At 38.3% G+C, this 25,950-nt stretch overlaps 1 protein-coding gene across 2 annotated transcripts in view; it reads right to left on the bottom strand.

Moving 5' to 3' along the window:
• Window positions 1-25,950, bottom strand: part of FRY (FRY microtubule binding protein) — a 186,051-nt gene that overhangs the window by 40,014 nt on the left and 120,087 nt on the right. For both annotated transcript variants that reach the window (XM_071804672.1, XM_065829999.2), the window contains 13 exons: window positions 21,870-22,038; window positions 20,993-21,083; window positions 17,962-18,044; window positions 14,662-14,812; window positions 13,997-14,100; window positions 10,390-10,575; window positions 8,015-8,213; window positions 7,254-7,375; window positions 6,199-6,386; window positions 5,169-5,263; window positions 2,886-3,487; window positions 1,129-1,226; window positions 867-1,037 (listed from right to left, as the gene is read on the bottom strand). In XM_071804672.1, the coding sequence (XP_071660773.1) occupies window positions 867-1,037; window positions 1,129-1,226; window positions 2,886-3,487; window positions 5,169-5,263; window positions 6,199-6,386; window positions 7,254-7,375; window positions 8,015-8,213; window positions 10,390-10,575; window positions 13,997-14,100; window positions 14,662-14,812; window positions 17,962-18,044; window positions 20,993-21,083; window positions 21,870-22,038 (2,259 nt within the window). The remainder of the gene's footprint in view (window positions 1-866; window positions 1,038-1,128; window positions 1,227-2,885; window positions 3,488-5,168; window positions 5,264-6,198; window positions 6,387-7,253; window positions 7,376-8,014; window positions 8,214-10,389; window positions 10,576-13,996; window positions 14,101-14,661; window positions 14,813-17,961; window positions 18,045-20,992; window positions 21,084-21,869; window positions 22,039-25,950) is intronic.

Below are 25,950 nucleotides of genomic sequence, written 5' to 3'. Positions count from 1 at the left end.
GTGCAAGGTGAGGAAATGCAGTTTCAGGTAGAAGGGCCAAGTCTGATGGAGTGTGGGAGCACAGCCTGGCCATGCAGACTCTTGAAAATCTGTGGATAGCCACTATCAGAGATGCCTGTGGAGTTTTTGAAGATCCTTTATCAGAGGAGAGAATGAATCCACTCTAAAAAGCAGAGCTGCTTTAAAGAAGTTAGTGAGTTTGCATCATGAATACAGAACTGCCTTCTCCCTGGATGAGAGAGGAGGCTGAAGGAATCTCACTGCAGCAGGGGAATCCGAGAGCTCTACAAGAAAATGCTGTCCTGATACTGATGTGACACAGGAGGCAGAAGATCAAATGGCCTAAGCTGAAGAGACAAACTGAGCCTTGGATCCTCAGTAACAACACTGCAACAACTCAGTAATCCATTGGTGAGAAATGTTAGGAGCAAGCAATAAGCGCAGAGGAAAATCTGGGCAGCAAGATGATCCCATTCATTGTTAGAGGAATGCATACAAATTTCTGTCGACAACCAGATCCTTATATTACAGATGATATCTTATTTATATACCTAAACCCCTCCTCTTATTTTCCTCAGTGGCACCTAAATAAATGTTGTCCACTTTCTCTTTCATTGTGAAAAATTGCACTGGCTGATGAGAGAAGCTGCTTTAAGATGTATCAGCCCTGCACACCTCTGCTGGTTTTGTTTCAGTGTTAAATATTGATTTCTTACAGTGATTCCCTTTCTCCTAATTTCTGCTTTTTACTCTTAATTGTAAATAACAGCTACAGAAAGCCCCTAGTAATCTGCAGGCAGACTTCAGCTCTTCGGGTCATTAGGCAACAGAAGAGTTAAAACAGTAAAAAGTTTCTGAAAACTTACCTCAGCCAAATAAGTAACCATACTCAAAGTAATATCAGCAAATGCTTCATGAAGATAACGGCAAACCACATTTACCCAGGTAGCACAGTCCCTTGTATAGCTGTGTGTTTTATAAAGGGTCATGACATGCGCAAGATTTGATAGCTTGGGGTTCTTCTCCTCCAAACAAACCTAATTAAATATAAATATCAAAACATATTAAGAACAAAGCAATGCATTTACAGGGTTTGAGCATGTACAAAACAGTAAATAACTTCGGTACCTGAGCAATCCTTTCGGCTATGTCTTTACAAAACTGATTCGGGCTGTCAAAATGCTGAATTAAATGGGGCAGGAGACATAAAACATTCAGTGGGAATCCTAGAATAGGAAAATACAGAACAAAATGTGTATTTTTGGCAGCAAGAGCCACAATGGCCTTCAAGTTGGTGTTTCATGGGAGGTCACAGTTTCAATTTCACATTAGACATAAACTCACACAGACTCTGTCAAGCTGTTCAGGCCACTGGCCTTGCCACATTTGTCTTAAAGGGGCCTTCATTTGAAAATCCAGTGTATCATTTAGGCAACAATACTGTTACACAGCATGAACCTATTTCTGCAAACAGTGCCACACAAACAGGTATTTACAGGATAAAACATCTCACAGAAGTATATATTTGATTCCTGTAGAGAGTATGTTTATCTTTTCCACTTAAGTAGCTTATCAATAGTCTTAACTGGTGGCATTTTTGTTACTGCTACTAAAACACAAAAAGAAATTCAGAGTATTGATGAAAGAACAACTGTTTTGGTCAGGTTACCAGGCACAGCTTCCATTGTTTTATACTGGTTAAGTTAATAATAATAATAATGAAACAAAATTCTGATAGAACTGGTCAGATGAGACTACTCAAACAGGTGTTTCTGAAGCCAGGAGATGGCTCTAGTGCCAAGCGCCAGCTGCTGTCATGAGCACAAGGGCTCTGTCTGGAGCTGGGATCCAGCTCTCCTGCACCAACTCACAGCTCGAGGTAGCTGACGAGCTACAGGCATTGACTTTCACAGGGAACTGGAATGAAAGCTGCTCCCATCCAGGTGGGAGCTCAGAAGTCAAGAAATTGTATGTGGACACAATCTGCTTTTTGTAAAGAAAGAATGTGATCTATGAAAATATCTTTCTAACCATTCGTTCCCTCTTGCTCTACACAATTAAACAAGCTGCCTAAGTTAGGGGTGTGATTTCCCTTCCCTTCCTCTATACCCAGGGAAAAGAAGACACCTCCAGATGTTACTGTCACAGCCCATGTGTGAGCTGCCCAACACAGGCACCACACAGGTGCTTCGAGATGGACAGGCTGCTCGTGGCATTCATCCCCTTACTCAGTGTCTAAGCTTGTTGTGACTTAGTTGTAAAGCCTGCACTGTTGTCTTAATATCTGTTTCTGAGAAACAGAGGAGTAAATATTTGGAACAATACATAAACTCTCTTCAAGAAATAAAATTAAGAAGTGGTCACAACCTCAACTCAATAATTGGGAATTTCAAAATGTTACCTTATTTTCTTATAACCCAAGACTCTCTCCTTGCTCACTATTGTAGTTTATCTAAAACAGTTTATACGAGTTTTCAGTATTTCTATTTCTATGAAAATCCCACAAAGCACTAATTTAAAATAAAATATTTTGCAATATTTTGAAAATTATTCAATGGAAAACCTGGCCAAAAGAGGTTCTAGAAAATCTGACAGTATTTTCTTATGTATATTTTGTGAGCATTTAGAAATTTTATATGCTGCTAAGCACTAGAAATGAAATGCGAAATAATACATGACCACTCTCCTTCAAAATCTTATTGTAAATAGACTCACTTTCAAGAAACATGTTAAATTGCTATGCAATTTCCAAAAAGCTGGCCCAACTCAAAGCAAACGTACGTTATTAGAAGAGAAAGAAAAGACACCATTTTTGGTTTTGTGTGGATAGCTTAATCAAATGTCAAAGAAACAAACTTCAAGAGAGGAAAGCATATTGGTTTTACCTATAGCTTGAGAGGAATCCACCATGGATATTCGAGACACTGGTGTCAGCAAACTAAAGAGCTGTAGTGTGAGATCAGTGGTAGTCAGGGAGGTGAATCCTTTCAGGAGCAGCTGCTGAAGCCCTGAGAAGTCTGCCCACTTCAGCTGCCCTTGCAACTTCTCCAACTTCTCCCGATTTTCAGCTTTATCTAGTGGCAAATGAGCCAGAAGTTTATTCAGTAACCGTAAAGCCATTAGATACTCAAACTCAAAATCTGATTCCATCAAAGCCACAGCAACCCAGAAGATGGTGGCCAGTAGGTTGGTTGGATTGTTGATATGGGATGGGTCAGTGAGACTGTCCTTTAGAGACGATGAACTCCTGGTTTTAGAGGACAGCCCTTGCTGGGTGCATGCCTGAATTCTGTCTAGTGTGGCACTGCGTGGTGGGTCTGAGGACTTGTCCACATCTCCAAATTTTTTGGGTACAGAGAAGCTCCTCTGGTGCCGGCTTCGTTCAGCAGTGGCCGTGTTGCCGCTTGCTGGGTTCATGTTCAGCTGTCCCGTGCTCTTCCGGTTTGCAGTCAGTTTGGTGCTCGATGTTAAATCTGGCGAAGACGAACTGAACCCAAAATATATAACATACATTGCAGTGTGTGAATGTACAGCTTGAAACATGGACATATTGGATGCAAGTTAAGTATTAATCAAACTGTAAATAAATACTATTACAGCCTGTCTTCTTTTTTTTCCCAGAAGTGACCACAGACATGACTGAAGTGATGTTCGTGTGGCACTGCACCAAACCAGAGCAGGATCACCTACAGTCTAGAGAAGTGAGAACAATGTGGGGACAGGAGATACAGAAGTGTGAAGTGACTTGTGGAAATGCCCATATAATGGAGCAGTGGTAGAACTGCAAACAATTTTGGTCTTTAGGACGCCCTTATCAGTGAAGCAAACCTTGAACTTGGCACCGCTGGCATGCAAATACACAATGGCTTACTGGCTAATGTTAGAACTGTGGGCAGAAAAAACAGCGTGTCTTCAACAGAACCACAAACATGCCACATTATCCTCAAGAAATCTGTCATGTGGCTGCCTAAGTTCTTGCCAGTACAGGTCCTTCAGAAACCTTGTTGTCATTGCATCCTACCTTGCCTGCATCCTAACATCTCTTCAAGATGGTTTACAGAAAGTAGAGGACTTTCAGTGACAGCTGCCTCCTCATGGATTATCATTTGATCATCCAGACAATCCCTATCAATTATCTGTAGAGGTGAACATGCTCTGTTGATACATGTAAGGGAAGTTTGTTCTGGAGAAGAGCTAATTCCTCACTCCCTGGTCTCATTCCCAGCTCATATACTATAATATTTGAAAAGGATCTTATGGAATCAATAGAGTCAGGGTAAAGAATATTGCAATATTGCATCCCTCTGCTTTCTGATTATTTGTTATTTTCAGCTCCATCTTGCTGTTTCCTGAAATGTGCACTAAAGAAAGATAAATAGCTCTTAGTTTAGACAGTAGAAGCCGTATTTCTCCACCTCTACTCTGCCACAAGGCAATACTTGTCTTCTGCCATTGCAGTATAATACATTGCACCCTGCCTCCTCACTTCAGGAATTATAACCTTGTATTTTTGTTCTGAATGTAAAGCATGGTAATTTATGGATATTTTTCAAACACATTTCCTAGTCTGTTGTTGCTCTTAGGAGCCAGACAGACATTAATCTCCCTCAGCACTGTCAACAGCTGTGTTATGGAAGGAGTCTGCAATTTCTCTCCATGCACATGGGTCTACTTTAAGGCCAAAGGTTTCACAAAGAGGGTCTACACATCTGGCAAAATCCATGGGTTATGTTCACATGGGAAAAAATTCTCCCTAGTTTTGTTAAGGAGAACAAACCATGATCATTTACTTTTTGGGGAATACTTCATCTAAGAATGACAGGTTATATGAAATGAATATTAAAAAAAAAATGTTTCTTCCCAGATATGTTTTCAAGTATATGGTAGAAAGGTGAAAAAAATGCAATATTTTTAAAGGATATTAAAGTAAGCTATAGCCAGGTGGCAGCAAGGCAAAATTTACAATGCATTGTAAAGTTCCATTAGTTCTTTCAACATTATTTCAACTACTGCAAAATTTTGCTGAGATGTGCTCTTAGTCTAGTTCTCTGAAGGTTACAGATGAGCTTAGTCTTATTGAAATAATTTTATGCTGTCAGATTGCAGAATGGCACACTGAATATCATGAGACACTAAAAAAAAAAAGACAAAGGAGAACAGGCTCTTACCGTGATAACACTGTCAAAAGATCACTGTTCTTCAAACAGTCAGACAGATTATCCACAGCAGCTTCCAAAGTAAGTAGTGCCTCCATTACATATCCCTATCAATGCACGAGGAAAACCATTTAAACAAAATAGTGAACAGTTAAAAATCTTCAGTTCAAAAAAACAGCTTCACCTACTGAAAACGTATCATTTCTCCTGAAAAAATAACAACATTCACATCAGCCACTGCCCTGAATATCAAAATGCCACTACAAATGCGTTTTATTTTCTGCCTCTGAATGATCTGGCATGCAAGGGCAGATATCTCACCAGGGGACTGGCAATGGCAGACAGAACCTCTGACTTGCAGGTCACTGATTTAAATTCTGCACAAGCAGTTGTGACAGAATATTACTGTCATCTTGTGGCAATTTCATTGCCTAAGTAAAATATGGAGGTGATGTCAGTGTATTTGTTATTAAGAGCCAGTACTTCTCTTTATTAAGTCTTGACTCTTGCAAGAAATAGTCTCTGACTGTAAAATTTCAGGAGAGAACAGTCTGTTTAGCTAAATCAAGTCAACAGCATAGTTCACTAAGAGAGGACTGGATCAAATTAGGTCAGTGTAATTTTTGTATTGTTACAGATGGTGTGGATTTCTTTATTCCAAAAGATGTTAACACTTGAGAAATGAGGTGGTGTCTACTTCACATTATCAGATTACATCAGCAGATAGGATGATGGGTTCCTTAAAAACAAATTAAAGATGTGAAAAGGGAAAAAATGGTCATAACAAAGATTTTGTTTTGAATGACATTTACCGGATGTTTTCTAGTTGTTCTCTTTAGAGCTAGATAAGACTGCAACAACCTGATGAAGGCTTTGATAAGGTACCTATGGATCCAGTAAAGTCAGAGTTAACCTTTTTGAAGGCCACATTCTACTTTGCATCACTTGGCTCCAGAACACCTTGTTAAAATGATGATTTTAAATTAGGTATATATTAAATGAACAGTACTAAGAAGCATTACATACGAGTACACATGCATACCTGAATCTCATCTCCATGCTCTCCAATAACTTCCACCAATCTGGACAGGAGGTCAGACAACGCATGTGCTGAAAGGGGCTGCTTTAGTGCCCTGAAGATCTGGAAAGAGCGACCTGCATAATGTCTTGAAGAGCTTGAGAGAGCTGTTTGTAGAGCAACTTCACTCAGATGCTGCTCCAAATGAAAACCTAAGCAAAAGAACAGTATGTCATATTTTTTTTTAAATGTCCAACTTTCCTGTGGGTCATAAACACGCTGAACCAACTCTGTGGGGAGGATAATGCACTGAAGTGTATCCTGCAAACCCTGTGAGAACTGGAGATGCAGAAATGTCTTGGTAGGGAGAATTTCCCACTGTTTACATTTATTTCACACAGAATGTAAGAAAATAAACCGCAAAACAAATATTCTGAGTCTGCAAATGTTTGTCAACAAAACCATGAAATTCTTCATCGGATTTAATTTTTTTCACAATTCCTGGACAAACTTTCAAGCCACACACTGTTCTTGCTGGCAGGAACACAGTAACTTCTGAACGCTTCCAAACCTACAGCCCAGCTGAATAAGGAGTCTTTCTATTAGCTTCAGTAGGATTTGGATAAGATCTTAAATGTAAATACTGATGCTGCACTCTGCTTTGCTCTTGGAAGACGTTTAGTTAGTGACTGTATTGGTTTTCAAAATACAATCAGTACATTTCCTAAGCTCTAGAAACATAATAAGTTAACACTAAAATTTAACTGCCAGAATTAACAAAGCACATTTACTTAGTAACTGTGATGTATTTTACTAACAGAACACAGAGGAGTTTTTATCTGGTAAAAGCAATCAAAAGGCTTTCTACCAATGGCTTTAAAGAAATGTTTGATTTAACATCCAGCCACAGTCCAATCTAACATGACTTTTTAAAGCAATTGTTTTATGTCATACATCCTTGTTAAGACATACAATATGTCATGCTTCTGCCTAAGCAGATCTACTAAATCACAGGATAAACATTCAGTGTGACCTCGAGGGAATATTCGTTCAGTTATGAAAAGAAAAAAATTTACTACCTGACTTGGAATCTTTAAATACAGATACGACATGACGCAGAAAATTAGTAAGCTGTTCAGCACTCTTGGTGTTCTGATTTTTGGGTGTGATATCTTCATGGCACCAAAGTGGACCAAATGCCCTTAAAGAAATACATAACAAAGTGCAAATTTTTTTGAGTTATCTGAAATAAGTGTTATCAGCTGAAACATACATACTGTAAGGCAATTAGATATTTCCAGGGCCACAGCCTGGAAAACATGCATCTAAACAGAATTTTATGAGCAAAATACAAGTAAATAAATATTCCTACGCTGTATTTTACAACAACTCTCTTCTAAAATGTAGTTTATACTATTTAGAGAGCAGCCTAAACAAATCACTGTTTTTTTAGATCAACATTGCACCTAGGATCTGCTGGCTGTAGTTGGTAGTTACTATTAGTTTCACTACGACCTTTTACCATGCCCTGTACACTTCCTATCTAATTTTATAATAATTGTATTCTTCCATTAGTTCCTTGTTGATCATAACACTATCCAACAATTAAACATCTTTTTCCTGTCAGGCAAGATTTTCTTCTGTTATTTCTGACTCTGTGATGCTTTTAAGCACCTACCTACTTCTGCAGGTATCAATAAAAGAGGAATGGGACTCTGTAATTACTATGAAAGCCCAGTCATTCTCCTTTGAGTCTTTTAAGTTGCTACAGATAATTGTAGAGAAGACATGAAAAATATGTGTTTTGAGTATGAAGGTAACCTCTGCTTATCTCCATTACCTGGTTGTCAGAAACTCAATTAATTTGTTTGCTTTCTCATCTGTTTCAGCAGCAGTGTCCATGTCCTCGACCTCCTGTGTAATCTGTGGGAGATTCCCACTGCTGCCTCCCAGGCTGATACTGGAGGAGGTGGAGCTGGAGCTCAGGCCGGAGTCTGGCACCGGAGACGACTGGTATTCCCGCAGAAAGTCAAAGCCACCTGCCAGCAGAAAGGGAGGAGATAAAGCCGGAATGCACCATTGCGCCACAAAAGCGTCCCCGAAGCAGCTCTTTTCAGAGTCAGCAGCAGACACCTTCTGCCGGGAAAAAGGGAAGAACCCGCCGAACACAACCACCTTCAAATGCCGATGGGAGTAACTATGGTACTGTGTTTCTGAACATGCAGATTCCAATATAAAATGAAAAATATTGAAGTAGAGATATTTGTTTTTACTGCAACAGGGCTACAGTACTTGAAAACCATATGTTTCGGGGCATTTTCCATTCAGAAGTATGACTTCTTGTAAAGTGAATTCTGAAGCTGGCTATGTGGATGCAAAGTTCTGCTTGCTTCCCTGGGCTAGTCTGATGAGGAAAAAACCTCTGCAGGGTGGAATTTTTAGGACAATGATGTTGTCCTAATTCTACAAATGTAATGGAAACGAAGACACAAATGTTTAAGGCTTCTGTTCAACACCTTTAGGATCTGTAAACACTAGACTACTCATACTAAATGCTTTCAGCATTAATATTAAACATCCGAGTAAGAGTTCTGCTAGATCAAAAGTTTGCCACACAACTACAGAGCTGCAATTAGAAACTAAGACCTGTTTTCTAAAGGTTAAACTGCCAGTCATCCTAGGCCGTATCTTACAGCACAAAAACTGGCCTTGTGAGAAGACTGGGAGCAGGAGGGGCCTCTCTGCTGGCAAAATCCATTGCAGGTCAGGGGACTCTTAAATTAGTTGCCTGACATTATACAGAACGAACCTGAGCCGAAGTATTTTCAATTAGGATTCTTTGCGATAGCTACTCGCCCACAAGCTCACTCTTTATATTAGCTGCTCAAAAAAGAGTCCAAACACAAAGTTTTGATAACTTCCTGGACCTAAGAGGCCCAGACAGAGGGTATCAATCATGTTTTTCAGACATGGGAATGAAAACAGTTTTTCACTTGGCAGAAAAGCAACAATATAATTTTAATGTAAGAATTTTATTCTGTATTTAATCATTCATGGACATCCATTGGAAAAGAGATCTACACAACTCAGGAAATTCACATGTGAGGTAATTTTGCACAGGTGTCATGCAGAATGAAACCCCAATGGCAAAACTAAGTAATTAATTAATCTCAAATACCTATCCCTTCTTCTCATTACTTTAAAATAATTGTTTTGTTTCTCATAAAAAATAATAATCATTTTTTAAGTAATATTCTTTATAAAGCAAAACTATCTATTACTTTTGGTTATATTCCTAAAGAACCATGGAAATGCCACTAATCTGATAATCCTTCCTTTTCATTTCTCACTGTATGGTAAAGTTCCTCACCCTCTCCCAGACAACTAATCCTGTCTCCGTAACTCCACACTGATTCTGTGATTCCTTCAAATCTCAACAGTACACTTGTGTTTAGTAATATTACATGACAACTGCAAATCTAGCTAGCAGCTTTCTACAAACTTTCCAACCAATTCCTTAAAAAAAAGTGAATTGCTAAAAGTTAACAGAACACTCAACTCAGCAGAGGTCTGAAATAAGCCTCCTAATGCAGAAACAGACTTCAGGACAGAAATTAAGTGTATCTGTGATATAAAGGAGGGTGTATGTAATGTAAAATTTATCTTAATAATGGAAAATCTGAGCTGCATATTCTTGCTGCTCTTCCTGTGTTGAAATTACTTATTAATATCTTTTGAAGGTTGAGGAGTGATTGCCCTCATTTAAACCATTTCCGGTTCCCTGAGGGGGAAGCACAAAAAAGATGTAAGGACAGGCAAATTCACTGTTCTAAGCAGAATTCTGATTATTCCAAAGGGGGGAAAAGTAAGTATTAGAAATGGAAATGAAACTATTATCAAGTACTTTCTGCTCTAGTTTGGATTATCCTTTAAACTGATCGTTCCTAAATGCATATTAATGTTTAAAACTCTACATTACACATTTTGCCTTACGCCAGATAGCTTTCTCACTACCATGAAATGTTATCTAATAATAATTTGGGTGCATCTCTAGGGTAGTTCACATGGAATTAATATTAATGGGAACTGTTCATATTTGCCACTTTACTACTTTAATATATCAAAACTGTTACATTTCAGGAAAGTAACCTTGACATCCTGCTATCAAAAAACACACAGTATAATGCTATGTTATTTTTTCTTGTACTTTATTACCTGTATAAAGATACTCAGGTAAGTATGCTGGTTGTACTGTCAGAGTCTTGGTCTCATTCATCTCTCTCGTCTGAAGAAGCACTGATGCAATGGCTTGATAGTTGCTATTGCAAGATAATGCAATCAAAAGGTGAAGCAGTAACTTTTTACTGTGTTCAAAGACCTCGGGGCGGTAATGGTCAAGACCTAAAAGAAAAGGTTACAGCAATCACTGAATACAAAGTAATAACAAAGGAGTTCACATTCCAGAAATAGCAAAAATTCCAAGGCAGCTCATGGCAACAGCGCAAACAAACAGAAGACGCAGTATTACTGGATACAGTTACTAGTGTTTTCACTTCAAGTGTATGTGTATATTTAGTTTCTAGACTGAGATCCCATACAGGAGGTACACAGCAATGTGTGGCAATAAAACTTTATGCATTCTGTCTCACTGCAGTGTTAATTTGACAGGGTTGGAAAACTTCTGAAGATGAGAAATTCTTGGTGGTTGTTGTAATTACACTGCTTACCTCAATATCTGGCTTTCTTGCACAGACATCAGTTTCACAAAGAGTACATACTGTAAGTGGTAGATACTAATTTATTAGGAAAGGAACTGACAAACAAAATCCCTTAAAAAGGAACTTTGACTACCAGTGAACAGCATGAGAAATTAGCCACTAGCTCAGGGTGCAGAACTGAAACTGGAGGTCTAGCACCGAAAGGCTGGTTAACACTACTGCTGTTTGTGAAATTTTAACACAACCTGAATAAATCACAAATTACAAACATAAATGAAACAGATGTTTGTAAAATAAACGGCACTACTGCATTCTGTGGTAGTAATCTCTTTTTGATTCTTTCAGTATCTTCCAGGATATTTACAAGCACTTTTTTCTACTGACAGGCAGTTTCAGGGCTGAAAAATTGTCTTCTTCTTCAGTTTCTCTCTTCTCAGGATATTTCCTCTTTAAAAAGCAGCTCCTTCTTTAAGTGGCACCAGCCCACAGGTCTTTCAAGTCAGATGTTTACCAATATACTCCAATCACAGAGTTCTTGTCTGGCCTGCAAAAATTAAGCTGTTTATACTGCTATAGACTGGCCAATGTGTCTTTGGCTCCTATGGGCAGGTCTTCGGAGGTTCTGTGATCTTTGGTCTTATTCATCTGTCCATAGCCTCCTCCAAAAGAACCACGGCTAACCTGTACAGCTCTTTTTCAGCTTCTTCAGGTTTCTGCTCCTATTCTCCTCTCTCCATGTCCTTCCATCTGCCTGGAGATAATGAGCCCATCCTACCCTGTTCTAACATACATTGAAAAGGATATAAAGAGTTCTTCCAGTTGAAAATGAATTCTATGTCGGTAACACTTGCAACTGAAATCCTGTTAAACCCTAGAGCTGTATCAAGGTATTGACACAGATATGCTAAGTATGAAGTGAGGAGGACAGTTCAGTCGTTGTGCTTGTCCAGTGCTGGCCCTGTCTTTAACTTGTTCCTGAGTTTCCTGTGATGTGGACACATTTCCATGGGAAAGGAGAGCAGCTGCCCAACTCATTTCGCACTGTTTGCAAGGGAGTTTTTAGACAGTAGTGATTTTCGTACACTGCTGAGATAGAAAAGCAGGTTCACACCAGGATTCTGCCTCTCCACTATGAATATTACAAACCATCCAATAGCCTATTTAACACATACATGGCAAAATTATTTTGTTTTAGTGTTTTCTCACTCCTTCCAATAAATGGAAAGATTCAGGCTCTCCAGCTAGCCACCATACCAGTTCCCAGTTTCTTTTTCAGTCAGATGCATCTGCCTGCTCACACTCCAACAGGACAGATATACTTCATTTTCAATTACATCCATACCTTTGGCCAACAGGTGTAGCATAATTTCCTTAAGTCATCACAACAGAGATCTACTATAAAATACAAAAAAATTTCCACAGGAGGTATGATAACTCTAAAGAAAGGAAAGTTGAAGCCTAGAGGTTATGATCTCATTTTAGTTACCACTAAACCAGTTACACTTAGTTACCAGTTACATTTAGCTTTAATTTCTCATTTGAGAACTGAGAGTTCTTAGCCAAGGGACTGTGTCAACAAGCATTAACAAATTTCTGTTTATTTCTTATGAATTAATGTAATGTTGAAACATTATTGCATTAACAAATCAGTAAAGATATTTTTATAATGGATTACAAAAATCTTAACTCTGTTTCTGCTCATGTTTCTTTACTTGCCTCTCTGATGGTTCCTTAAAGCTGTCTTAACTGAAGTGGCCACCCTGCTGCATACTACTCCTGTCGTAAGTTATTCACTTGGGAGAATTGCTAACTGTAAGAACCACTTTTCTCAGACTTGTTACAAGTCATATTAAAGATGTTGTTTATCAGTTGATGGTTATTGATTTGATTCATACACTTATCCAGGTCTTTCAGCTCCTTCTTACACTTGAATGTTCACAACAATATAAAAAAAAATATGTTGTGGGCAGCCACAAAATAGATTTATCTTTAAAGAGAAGAATACATGTGAAATGTCACATTGAAACTGATCCTGGAAGTCCCATCCAACACGGTTCTGGCTGTTATTCTTGTGTTTCATTAGAAGTTTGTTGAAATCAACGTACTAATATACAAAACTTGAGTATCTGATGAGTGTGCATTTTCAAAAAATCCTATTTCATAAAATTCCAAATGGAACTGTTGGTAACAGAGTAGCAGAAAAGAGAACGAGGTATCTTCTTCAACTATATACTGAAGTATATAACGTATCTTCTACCACTGTGCTGTAACCTCTCAACTTAATCTTTTCTGCCTGCTGAACAATAGACTCTGCCCATATTGCAGTGAATAGACTTACTGGTAACTATGGTGACTGAATGAGAAATAGACTGTGACCCCCAGTTATAATTAATTTATTTCACAAGTGTCTAGCTGTGTTACAAATACGAAAGCTAGTGAATGGCTTTATAATGCTAAATGCTCTGTGTGCTAAAAAATGGGGCCACTGACTTTCCATAATGTTAAGTGGCAGGATAAGGAAGGTAACACCCTCCAGTTGACTTGTGTTACAGTCAAGAACAGATGCAGCAGTGAGGAAAAAGCAGTGCCTCTATGCTCAAGTACATAAGTGAAGACATTAGCAGTTAAATTAATGAAGCTTGCTTTCCAGTGATCTGTGTCCTACCTTCACTATCTCTGCTGCACAATAATCTCATCTCTCTTACACACCATTTTTGCAAAGGCAAGAGACAGCACTGGTGTGTGTGTTCCAGGCCTGTGCTGACTGCACACCTGCCCATCACAAACTGAACTGCACAAAGGCTGAGTTGCACTTGCTTTTCTCACAGCACGGTTATCTGTTTTGTTTTAATTTAGAGATATTTTAGGATGTCAATTACCTTCGAATTTCTAGCCACCTCTCAAATTTGGATGAAATCGGTCGAAACATTCAAAAGCTTCAAAGGTTTGGGACATTCACAGACTGTAATTGCCTCAGACTTTTTTTTTCTTTTAGGAAACAATTAAAAATATATAAGAAACAACACAACTCCATGGATTCAGCAAAACTATACTAAAAGGACAGGAGTACATTTATATTTTATTTCTTGTACTGTTGGTCTTACCTAAAAAGAGAGCATGTAGCAATAAAGGGAGGTGAAGAGCCCAGTCTTCTCTCACACTGTGATCCACTACCATCTCAGTCATGAAGATGACAGCAATATTGCACCTGGAAATTAAATCACAGTGTCAGTGTGAAACCTCTTGGAGATGGGAAAACAGTAACATGATGGCTATTTCTGAAGAAATAAACCGTCTCTACATTTTCAAATTTGCAGTGCTTCTTCTCAGTATGATTGATGCTGAAGCACCTCAGTTACAGTATTAGGCAGGTAAGTACCCATTACTGAAAAGAATGCTGTTACTGTCAAAACAAATTATGTAAAAGAGGAACTTCAGCCTATGCGTAGCCTAGTTAGAAGAGAAGATCAAGGATGAAAAAGTGCTATGAATAACAGCCACAAAAGCTTGGGAAAGACAAATTTTCCTTTACTGTTTTAGTCATTTCTTCAGTGTCATTCTTATCAAAAGGTGATGTCCTACATTGCAAAGAGGCTTTCTGGTAGAACTGCAAGCCTTCATTGCATGTTCATTTTAGCACTGGAAATCAACAGAAATTGAACATATGATTTTCAGATGTTCTGAGTGGTGGGACAGTTGGACTGGTGTTGGTCAACCAGTAAGAGGAAAAATCTCACTGTCTGAGATGTCAGAATGCGAAACTGCTCACCTATGAAGGGGTCCCCGGGGTGTGATGGTTTCTGGGAGGTAGTCCACCAGTGGTGCCCAACATCCTCCATTGTAAGGCATGGGCAGGGGATGTGGCTGTTTAGTTTCAACAATATTCAATAACCAGCTTGTATATGGAGAAACAGGATCATCTGCACAGAAAAGCATTAAAACAGAGTGTATAAAAAACAAGTCTGGTTGCTCGTTGTGGAGAAGCAATAAAATAGAGTTTATGCTAATGTATCAGCTCAGCTGTTTGGAATAATGTGACAAAATGACATGAGGCCTGCAAATTCCAGTGTTCAATAACAAGTGATACATTTTTAATCCCTCTTTCACGCTGCTGGAAATTAAACAGATTCCAGGCAGACAGCACGGAGTGGCAGGAGCTGCAGCTGGATCCCTGCTGTCACTTAGTAGCTTTGGATCCAGATCACGAAGCACCAAGCAACAGACTTCCTCTTCAAAAGTGAGAGGAAAGTTCAGCCAAGGAAGCTGCTTTTGGAAGTCATCTGCTGCAAGGAGCTGTGGACCAGAGACACATTCTTGCAGCTCCCAACCAGTGCCCTGCGGAGCAATGCTGCAAAGGCAGAAGTTAAATGTCCTGAGTTAGGAAGAAGGCATAAGGAATGCAAAAAAAAATCTTCAGGGTAATTTTCTCTCAACAGGTATAAATTATCTCTTGAATTTCTCAGAGATGTATTTAACCCTGCTTCAGCATGACAGCTGCTCTATGGTAATAAGCAACAGGTTTTCCCCTTCCACCTGCTTGTCTGCAATGATGTGAGTCAAGTAAGTTACTTCCCCCACTTTCTGTCTCCTCTTGGCTGCACAGCTTTGTTCGCTCTCCTGCAGTTTGTTCCCTCTCATTCTTCTTGATTTTTCCATTGGTCAGTTTTCATTTCCCAGTATCCTTTCCAGGCCTGTTCTTGAAATATATTCAAACACTGCCTTTCTGAATTTTTAATGAGAGTATTATTTTTTGCTCTGTGTTTTTGTTTGTTTGTTTTGTGCGTGTGTGTGGGGGGGTTTGGTTACATTTTTGCATTTTAGGTAGGTTTGAAACTCTTAGCACTCTCCTTTTTTTTGACAGCATGCATCTGATGCTTGTCGGCTTTGTCACAGGAAACAAAACGGTTTTGAGGCCTACAAAAGTATCAGAGCTAGCTTTTTCTAATGCACATCGCTTCTTGGTTTTGACAACATATCTTCACATTTCCAGATCTTCAGGAGTAGCTGCTCCTCCATTTATCACTAAAATGCCAACTTTATCATTCCCATTCTTCAGTCTTAGTCTTCCAAGGAGCATGTTAGACCCTTGTGATTTAGGCTCCTATTTATTTCTCTCATCCTCTGGAGGATGATTTACTAGTTTCAGATAAGCAAGAATAAACTGACCTAATCATGTAGCAAAGTATAGCATTTTCACATATTCATCTTTTAAGGATTAACCAGATAACATTTGCTGGATGCTTTTCAAAGCACTGCACAGTCACCATTTATTACTAAATAAACTGCTTCATGAAGTCCACACTAAGACCTAACTCCTCACTCACGATTTCTCAGGTTTATGTGCAGCCTGAGAAAAAAAAGAAGCACTTTGCACCTTAACGTACAATCCTAGGGTGAATAAAAGAGTTTCTGTGCTGCAGAGCTGTGTTTCCTACTTATATTCTCAGCAATACAGAAATGCTCAAGCGGACTGGAGAGAAGAGAGAAGCCGTCCCAGCACTAATCCTTCACAGCCTGGGCTGCCTGTCAGTGGGAACAAGTTGCACGTAATGGAGGTTGCATTATTTGTCTTGTGGAATGACAAATGGCATAAAAACTACTTTCTTTTAAGAGTTATATAAAAATGTCAGTAGCTAAGTCATATGTATTTTCGCTTACATCTAGGTATTTATATACAGGTGGAAGGAACCCCTGTGAAAAGCAAACCTTGCATAAATATTCACAGTATTATAAAGCATGCAGGTAAAGAGAGGAAAAAAACATTTGGGTACTGGTTTGAGGAGACATTCCAAAGGACCCAATGAATATTTCAGTATTTTTTAACCTTCTATTACTCAAAGCCTTTGTCAAAACCAGCCACTTGTGAAGATTCTTCTGATAATATAAACATTGTTCTATTTTGAAAGATTGTTCGTGCAGATCAGACTAGTGCTGGTGCTCCAATTAACATCTATTGAAGAATTTTTAGTAGCTGCAGCACTAGAAAACCATAATAAAAACAAGATTAACGTACTAAAAACCTCTGAGTTCAATACGTTGCATACGTTTTTGTGTATTTAAATACGGTATTATGTACACACACAGTATTTTGTAAATATTGTGCCTCATATTATGAAAAATTTTGATTATGATATACATGAAATCATCCTATTGTATCGTATTTGACAGTGTTTCCATATTTTGCAGAAAATTATTGCCAAAAAATTGCTTCAAGAATAAATAAAATCTTTACTTTTTACGCCAAAATACTGTCTCAAAATGGTGTCTGTAACATCAAGACAAGACATTATGGCTATTATTTGGCCTGGTTTTAATAAATCAGAGATGAAAGTCTAAAAAGGTCTTGCCTTCTTTACATTTGGTTAGGGCCTAACCAAAATCTATAGATTGGCTTCCTTACAATTTGCTCCCGCAATGAAATCAAACAATCCAACTCTTAAAATTTACACTGTAATTCAACAGTTGACAGAAATATCTTGGTTTTCTTTGGAATCTCTGCTGAGCACCAAGTGTCCATTTATAGTCCATTTAGCAGAAATACATAAAGAACACCAAGCGTGCTCTGGAGCCCCATCTCACTCTCTGCTTTAACGCAGGTTTGCATAGTGCAGCCAGAAATCAGTTGCAGGCAGCAGAAAAAATCTAAAGAGGAGGTAAAGCCTCATTTTTGAAAAATCCTGGATGTCTTGTTCATACTCATACAACAGCACTTAATTTGGAGAGAAATACTGGTGAAGGGCACAATGCAAAGTACTTGCTCTAATGCTCTTGGAAAGCTTTTGCCTTGTCATGTATTATACAAATGGCTGGAGGTGTTAGCACCTGGAGGATTCTCTGCTGCTGCCTTCTGTAAGTTCTCTGGCCTTGAAATAGGTTTGACTGAGCCCAAGGTTAAACAAAGGAAATCAATCAATTAAATGAGGTCTGAAGGTAAAATAGGGACACTCCCTGTATGGTGATGCTACACTGTTGTTTATACAGAATTTAGAGAGCCTCCACCAGTCATAAGAATGTTGTCCTCTCCCACCAAAACATCAAAAATTTTATCAAATTGAATAATAGAACTTACTTTTGTCATCATCGTAAGATCCTCCAGAGCTATTACTGTACCTTGATTCTAGTCGCGTATGTGCTCTGACTACATTACTGAACCTTCAAATACAAGAAAAATCCTCATTAAAAACACAGACTGACATTAAACATCTGAACTCGAGGCTTACTTTAGGAAAAACCAAAATCAAAGCCAAAAACATTTCGTTATGCATACACTTTTATACGGGAGTAGACAGCAATGTGAATGTAACACTGTTTCTTTCCACAAAAGAAGATTTTTGCCACTAGTTTCTGAGCAGTTCTAACTGTGTGCTCCTAAGTCACAAGCTTTTAAATTTAGCAGAAGGAAAATTCTCTTGCTGCAAATGTCTGATTTTCTTCAAGCAAGACAGTGTGCTAAGGCTGAACTGAGATATAAGCTGTTCACATCTGGTATTTTGCATTTTGTTCATGGGTAAGATTCTGGCAACCTGCTAAATAAGTAACTGACTGAATAGTCCGAGGTCAAGCCTGCATAGGTATCCAGCAGCAAAAGCTGCAGCAACCTTCAAGAGGAAAATCCAGCAACTGCCAGAGCAGATGTAGCAATGGAGTTAAGGGATCTGAGAGCCCGAATAAACTGTTCACAGCTGTCCTCAAACCAGCCACAGATCCATAGTAAGGTAATTTTTACTGGTGACATCCTTTGGCTTCCTCCACTTCCTTGTACTGTCAGTGCAATCAGGCCTGAAGTGGAGTGAGAGGAGTCATGCAGGAGGCTCATACACTAGCAAGGATGTAAAAACATCATTGTTTCTGCAAAGCTAGGATTTGAATTACAAATAACCACTTTAAAATAACAATATCAAACAAAACCAGGTTGAAGGTTCTCTGTGCAGCACTCAATTCCTTACTGATATGCATACATATTATTGCAGGGTATTTAATTATACAGTAACATATTATGCTGTTTTCAAAGCATGTCTGTCTCAAAAGGGCACAATAGATTCATGATGAAGGTGACAAAAAGACATCATGACCCATCTTAATTCTGCCTTTTTCTGTCTTTCCAGTACCTGTTTCTCCTGTATTTTAATAAATTCCTTTTATAGATGTGTACAAACTCACAACTACTGACATATTTATGTGGCATACCTAAAAATATAAAAAGGATGAAAAAAAAATAAAGTAAAAAAATAAGAAGAAATATGCAGAGATGATCCTATATCAAACCAATGGAGAATACAGGTCCTAGAAATGACTTGAGAGTAGGGCATTTTACATCTTATTGCGTTAACATAAAAACATAGATATCTTCTGATTAGCTTCATATTATTCTAAAAATGCCCACATCTATGAGAATAGTTTGTTTCCAATTTCTGTGAACATTATTTAATATGTCCTGACACATGAGGTCAACAGTAATGGACGTTCTAAGATTGACACACTGGTTTTAAAGTGTAGATGCGCTTACACTCTTTAGGATCTTTGATAACTCAAATGCCAGCAATGAATTCAGACAACTTACTTCACTTTTTTTGTTTCTTTCTGAGAAGTCTTTCTCTAAGAATCAGAATACCAATATCAGAACTTTGTAATCCTCCTTTCATTTCTATCATATAAGCCAGTGGTGTCAAACTGGGGACCACAACAGCCTCGCGGTTGCCTTCAAAGGGCCGAATGTAATTTTAGTAACTAATCCTACATTTATACAATCCTAAAATTACATTCGGCCCTTTGAAGGCAATCGCGAGACTGATGTGGCCCTGGTGAAAATGAGTGTGACACCCCTGATACAAGCTCTGGCAGATTTGAATGCTAAAAACTTTTTTGGAGTCACATTTAAAATTTATGTAAGACAAGAAACTCTGAAACAAAGTTGGACTTAAAGTATATCAGGAGATGAAGTTTGCTCAATTTATCTGCAAATCAACTAAACAAATCCCTAACTTAAAACTACATAGTCATAAACATTTATGTAAAGAATAATAAAAAACTAATCCAGAGAAAAAATAGTTTATCTTCCTTTTAAGTACATACTTTTCTAGTGTACGGGAAAACCATCCTTTTGAGTAAAATCCTCTTTACTCTCAGTCTGAAGACTTACTTAGTACTAAGATGGGGGCCATTGTTTACTTACTTTTAAATTAGCAAACAGATATAACTAACCTGACAAAATGCTACTCATGTTTATAATATGTAGAAGTGACTCAAAAGGTTCTGAAGTACAGAAAAGCTTCCTCACATAATTATCTCTGTTCCTCTAAGCCCTGAACCTGTGGAAGGTGGGTGGGACTACTGAAGTGATACTAGTGACTGACAGGAACAATGGACTAACGTAATACTAATACACTTACTAATTAATGCTATTAGGTAATACTAATATACTTACTAACTAATGCTATTAGGAGTCATACAAAGTTCTCTTCAAAAATAAGAGGGTTTCAGTGAGAGAAGAAATACATATCTCTGCCTGTGCTTGCAGATCTGATGGCCCTTAAACTTCACATTTATCCATTCATCATTTGACAGTATGTACTATAAATAGTAAAAGACTAAATTGAATGTATGATTTCTGAGCAAAACATTTTACATAGCTTTCCTCTGTAAGATATTTTATCCAGACAAATTAAGTGTCCTTGCAATCATCGATACAAATCTGCATACTATATTTTACTTGCTACCCATGAAATCAAAGATGTGATCAAACTTGATTTTTAATAAAGACTTTAATAGTCATTATTTGGTACACATTTGATTTTCTTTCACCTTTGTGGATAATTCCTACAAAACCGTGACCTTCTACTTACCACAATTTATTCAATGTAGGCTTAACAGATGTTCCTCTGCAATGTATTATTTAACAACACTCAGGAACTAGAATCATGTGAATAGCTGCTTTGACTCTTACATACACGCATTTAAAAATCATCTTACTGGGATAGTGCCACTTAGGATCAGTGCGAGTGTCAGAGTTCATCACAAAACAATGCAGAACCTTTCCAACATCTCATCCATTGCCTAGGAAAGTGCATAGATTTTGGAGGGAAAACAAACAAACCACAAACCTTTCATCAGTCTCTTTCACCGCTCTGTTCTCTTCTACATCAGGAAAACTATCGTGGCCAGCTACAACAGTGTTACTGCTAGAGGTGGTTCCTGTATATGAGATGTCAGTAAGAACACCTGTTAGAGGTAGCAGACAGGATTTGCAAAGCAATAAAAGCCCATAACTTGGATTTCTTTAGTAGCTGCAGTCAAAGTGATCATCCTGCAAGTACTTGTGCATATGAGTGAAAACTGTTACCTCTACAAAACAGGACCTACTTGCATGGCTGAAGGGTGTAAAGTTTACATGCTTTGAAGGGTAGATTAACATAATGATGCTAATTTACATGCTTTGAGAGGTAGATTAACATAATGAGGCTCTTCCACTCCTTGAACTAAGCTCATTCTTAGGTGACATCACCCATTGTTTTTCAACAATTTGGCAAAACATTGACATTTGGGGTGGGTGTCTCTTATGCATCTATGACTACCATGGCTTAGAACTAGCCTCTTGCCTTTAAAAATAGAATGGCCACACAGTTGAGGCTCTCTGTTTTCAGGAAACTCTGCTGCTTTGGTGTATCTGCTGTAATCACAGCATTGGTTATGACTTCTTTTTCTGAGAAACTAGTGGTAGAAGAACTTCATAAGAGAACAGCACCAAACATTGGCAATAACCTATTTAAATAGTTGAGAGAATTAAGCACAGGTTTACAAGGCATTTACAACATTAGGAATCAAAAAGAACTGTAATTCAGATGTGCAACAAGGCCCTGAAACTTGCACTTTATATATACACAGGTCTGAATGGGTGCAAAACTAAGAGAGTGCTTTTTCAAATACACGAAGACTGGAAATAGCAGGAGAGCATAACTGAAAAGTACACTTAAGTCATACCAGAAGCTGCAGCTGAGGCTTTGTTACTGGCAGCAAAACGGTAAAATGGAGGATTATCGCAATGCTGGACTATTGGGTTCACTGGGTCGGTTTGCTGCAGCTCAAAGAGAAGCTCTTCCATTGTCTGAATGGTGTTATTGCGACATAGATATATTGCAACCTTTTTTATCTAGAGAAAAAAATAACAGTTATTAAACTCCGAATTTCCACAAAAATTAATACCTGTTACACGGCAGTACTGAAAAGATCCAGGATGGAAGGTGTTACTCCTGGACAGACACTACAAGTACGCAACTGCATCCATCTTGTTCATACAGAAATAAAACTGCTCACTTTGATATCAAGATCATGTCCCCAGAGATGTAATTACCCCAACGATTTTGCTTACCATCCACAATTCAGCTGTTTAAATATATAACTACATAACATACACATATAAAAATCCACTTAATTTTCACTGATCATTTAAGGATATCAGATTTAACTCTGAATCGCACTCAGGGATTTATAGCTTGAGTATGTGATTTCCACTGAAGACGAATCTTAGCCTCCTGAATAGAGCAAAGTTCTCATCTAGAAATCTAGATCCAACCCAAGCTTCATGCCTGTATTTCCAGCTATGGTTAATGCGAAAGAGGTAGCTACAGCTAGCCACATAGAATAAGTCACACTCTGAGTAGCTATTTGTATCCATAATCGAAGTAATAGCACATGGAAGAAAAGCAGAGCAATTATTTATACAGACTTCATGCATCCTGATTTCAAAAATTTGAGAGTATCATTTATAGAAATTTTGGTAAAAAAGCTTTCATCTTTTCACAAGACCTCAAACACTGTACGTGCTGCAGCAAGCAGGACTGTTGAGATACTGAGATTAAATTAGACTGCATTCTTGAGGGAAAAAAAAACCTGTTGCCTGTTAGAAGCAGAGATTCTCTCTCACTCAGAAACACTAGATTCATAAACTGCTGGAGCTGAGAGATGACATATGGAAGCATCTCTCCACTTCTTGTTCAAATGCCTCTAAAGAGATGCTTATAGTGGCGCTAATATAGAGGACTGAACTGCCTGCTGGCCTCGCCAAGAGTTGGTGTTCTTATACTCTTAAATACTTACATTAAAATGACTTCCTGACTGTTTCTCTTTCCCTCTTCCCTCACCCCACCCCACCCCATCCTCCCTTTTAAAAATTAAAGTAGAGGAAATGCACATATTCTATTAAAAGTCTCTTTTATTCTACTGTGCTAAAAATTTCCCAGGGACTTTCCACATACAAATCCATCTCCTTTCTGAGGCTCATTTCTGGTTGGGCTCACAGTGCCACTTCCAACTTCTTTCACCCCAGAAAGGGTCACATTCCCTACACTAAGAGTGTTTGGCAAAGACATTTCTGAACTGTAATTATTCTAAGAAATCTTTCAGTACATATGTGAAAGAAAGGACAGCTCGCGAATTTACACTGGTGCACTGGGGAAAAATGCTTAAAGGAAACAGAATAGACAAAGCAATGAATTTAGCTGCTTGGGAAAAAAAAAATAAAGTAAGTCAGGCATGCTTTTGGCTTGGACCCACGAAGGCAGAACAGATGGCTTAAGGCATGAAGCAGCTGGTGACAGCCTTGGGGCACAGAGGGCTCCAAAAGAAGATGGGTAAACTGGCAATCCTGCAGCCCCCTGGTCTATTGAGCCCAGGTGAGCTGGAACAATGCTGATAAACTGTTCGAATTATCTTTATTTGCTAAAGTGTACATGTTATCTACATGATAATTGAAAATATGTGTTTATGGTATCAGCAGTGTTGTGTAGTTAGCAGAGCTAGGAATGATTTCTTATCTGTAAACTCCAGGGCATTATCAAAACACTAAGCAGATGTGTGTGATAAGACACAAAGCCACCAATTAAAGGGTGACTCATTAGTGCAACCAGGCTTCTTACAGACGTTAAAAACGTTTTCCGACTTTGCAAAATGTGAGAATTGGACTTTTAACTCAACATTATAAAACACAGACTAATAGTGTGGCAGAAACCGGAATTTTGTCAGGTGCTGCCACTAGTGAAGACCTGAATGTCTTGTTTACAGCCACTGGGAGCCTGGGAGGGAGAGCAGAAAAGTCCCACGGGCAAAACAGGAGATGGTGAACAGATGGAGCTGGAGATGCCAAAACAGACTGCTCTCCCCATGGAGTCAGAGGACTGTGTTGTCCTCTAGAAGGACAGGACTGTGAGGGCCAAGGCTTTGAGTCAAGAGGGTTCGGAAAGAATTTGAAGAAAGAAGAAGTGCTATGGGTATTAAGTGAGGTTTGAGGTAGGCTGTTCTGACCTGCGGGATGGCAACAGTTTTGGAAAAAGGATGTGTTGAAAACTCTGGGTTGGCAAGTAACTGGATGGGGCATGGGGTGAGGTATGTGAGGGGCTCCTGAACAAGAAGACAACAGGGTTATTAGACACTTCTCCTCAGGCTACAAATTTGGGGGTGATAACATGTAGTCAGTACAAGACTACTACTTTCTCTTACAAAACTGCCCCTATTGCTTTTTCAAGCTGTTAGAAATACAAGAGCCCTTATCTCACTGATTTCTACCTGTTCTCTGCCAACATAGTTGCCCCTGATGGAGGCCACCTTTGAGCCTGATCCCAAATCTGCCATAGATTGTAGACCAGTCAGGTGGGAAAGGACCTGAGAGATGTCTCATTTAACCTGCTCAAAGCACGGTCAACACAGAATGTAGGGCCACTGTCACTCTGTCACAACTGTGGAAAGATCTTCATTATCCTCAAGATATTTGGGATTGACCTCTTTTGTCTTTTTCTCATATAAACCTTGAGCATGTTCATACAGCAACTCCACTTTCCAATCTTTCCTCTTCTGATTAGCTAGGCAACATTGACCTGGCATTTATATGCACTGATTTGATCATATACAACAGTTAGCCCTACAAATAAAAGGAAATCAACAGGATGTCTACAGTACAATAACAACATCTGGAAAATTTTTATGGTCTTCTATATTTCTTTCATTCTATTTTGCTTAGAAGTCATCATGAACACTTTAAGCAAAGTGTTATTTCAGTAACTGTAAATGAAATATTGTTGTGAGGCTTTTTAGATGAGTTTAATCGCATTACTAATTATTTCAATTTTATTTCATGGATATCAACAGAAAGAGACTAACTAGTAAAACAGCATATTTTAATTGTGCTGGAAAATTTACTAAATTTAGATTCTGTTTCACCCAGCAACTGAGCAATAAGGAACATGGGAATGGAACTATCTTGCTTTTCTCAGACAGCCCTGATTTTATTTTAACTTGAATAATAACAATATCCTGCGCAGTTTGACTTGCACATTGCAGAAACAGTTATATCATTCATAACAGCCAAGCAAAGATGAAAGTTCATACAGTAAGTAGCTTATAAAGGTTAGCGATCTTGTATCTCTTGAGATGTCTCACAGAAAGCCTTAGTCTTCTGAAGAAGAGAATGTAGCACTTTCCTAAAACTACACCTAAATCTTTACAACAAAGAAACTAATAAGAGCATAGCATTTTATGTCCCATTCGTGATATAACACCCATTGTTTAAAGGGCTTTCAAAATTCGTGTTGCAAACTAGTTGATTACTGAGAAAAGAGATAAGCATTTACTATTTTTACTTGTAATTTTTTTCATGCAAGTTATTTAACTTCTGAACAGCTGTTCTGTCTTAATAAAATTTTAAATTTATATATAAATTGCATATTTTAATGCAATTCTGACATGAAAAAATATTTCTAATATTTTTTCTCATTCATTCTGACAATTTACGGCCAGTCCCTGTTACTTGCACCTTACGTAGACACGCAAAGTCACTTTTTGCTTGAGAGGAGCCCATGTCTTGGTTGAAATGAGGTGTGCTCCACTGCTGGAGACCAAGATTCCCACTAAACAATTCCTTTCTTGACTTTCAGTTTCTTCGCTCATTTATTCCTGCAATTTATTTTTGTACAGTGTGCCAGGGAGTATGTTGGCACTTCTTATTTTTGAAATAGAAATTAATTTTCTGCAGGTGACAGCCATTTATTAAAACCTGTGCAACCAATAGTAA

The sequence above is a fragment of the Patagioenas fasciata genome, chromosome 1 (genome assembly GCF_037038585.1).
Source record: "Patagioenas fasciata isolate bPatFas1 chromosome 1, bPatFas1.hap1, whole genome shotgun sequence".
Taxonomy (NCBI): Eukaryota; Metazoa; Chordata; class Aves; order Columbiformes; family Columbidae; genus Patagioenas; species Patagioenas fasciata.
Note: the sequence above shows the minus strand (reverse complement) of the source record. Positions and strands in the feature narration are given on the sequence as shown.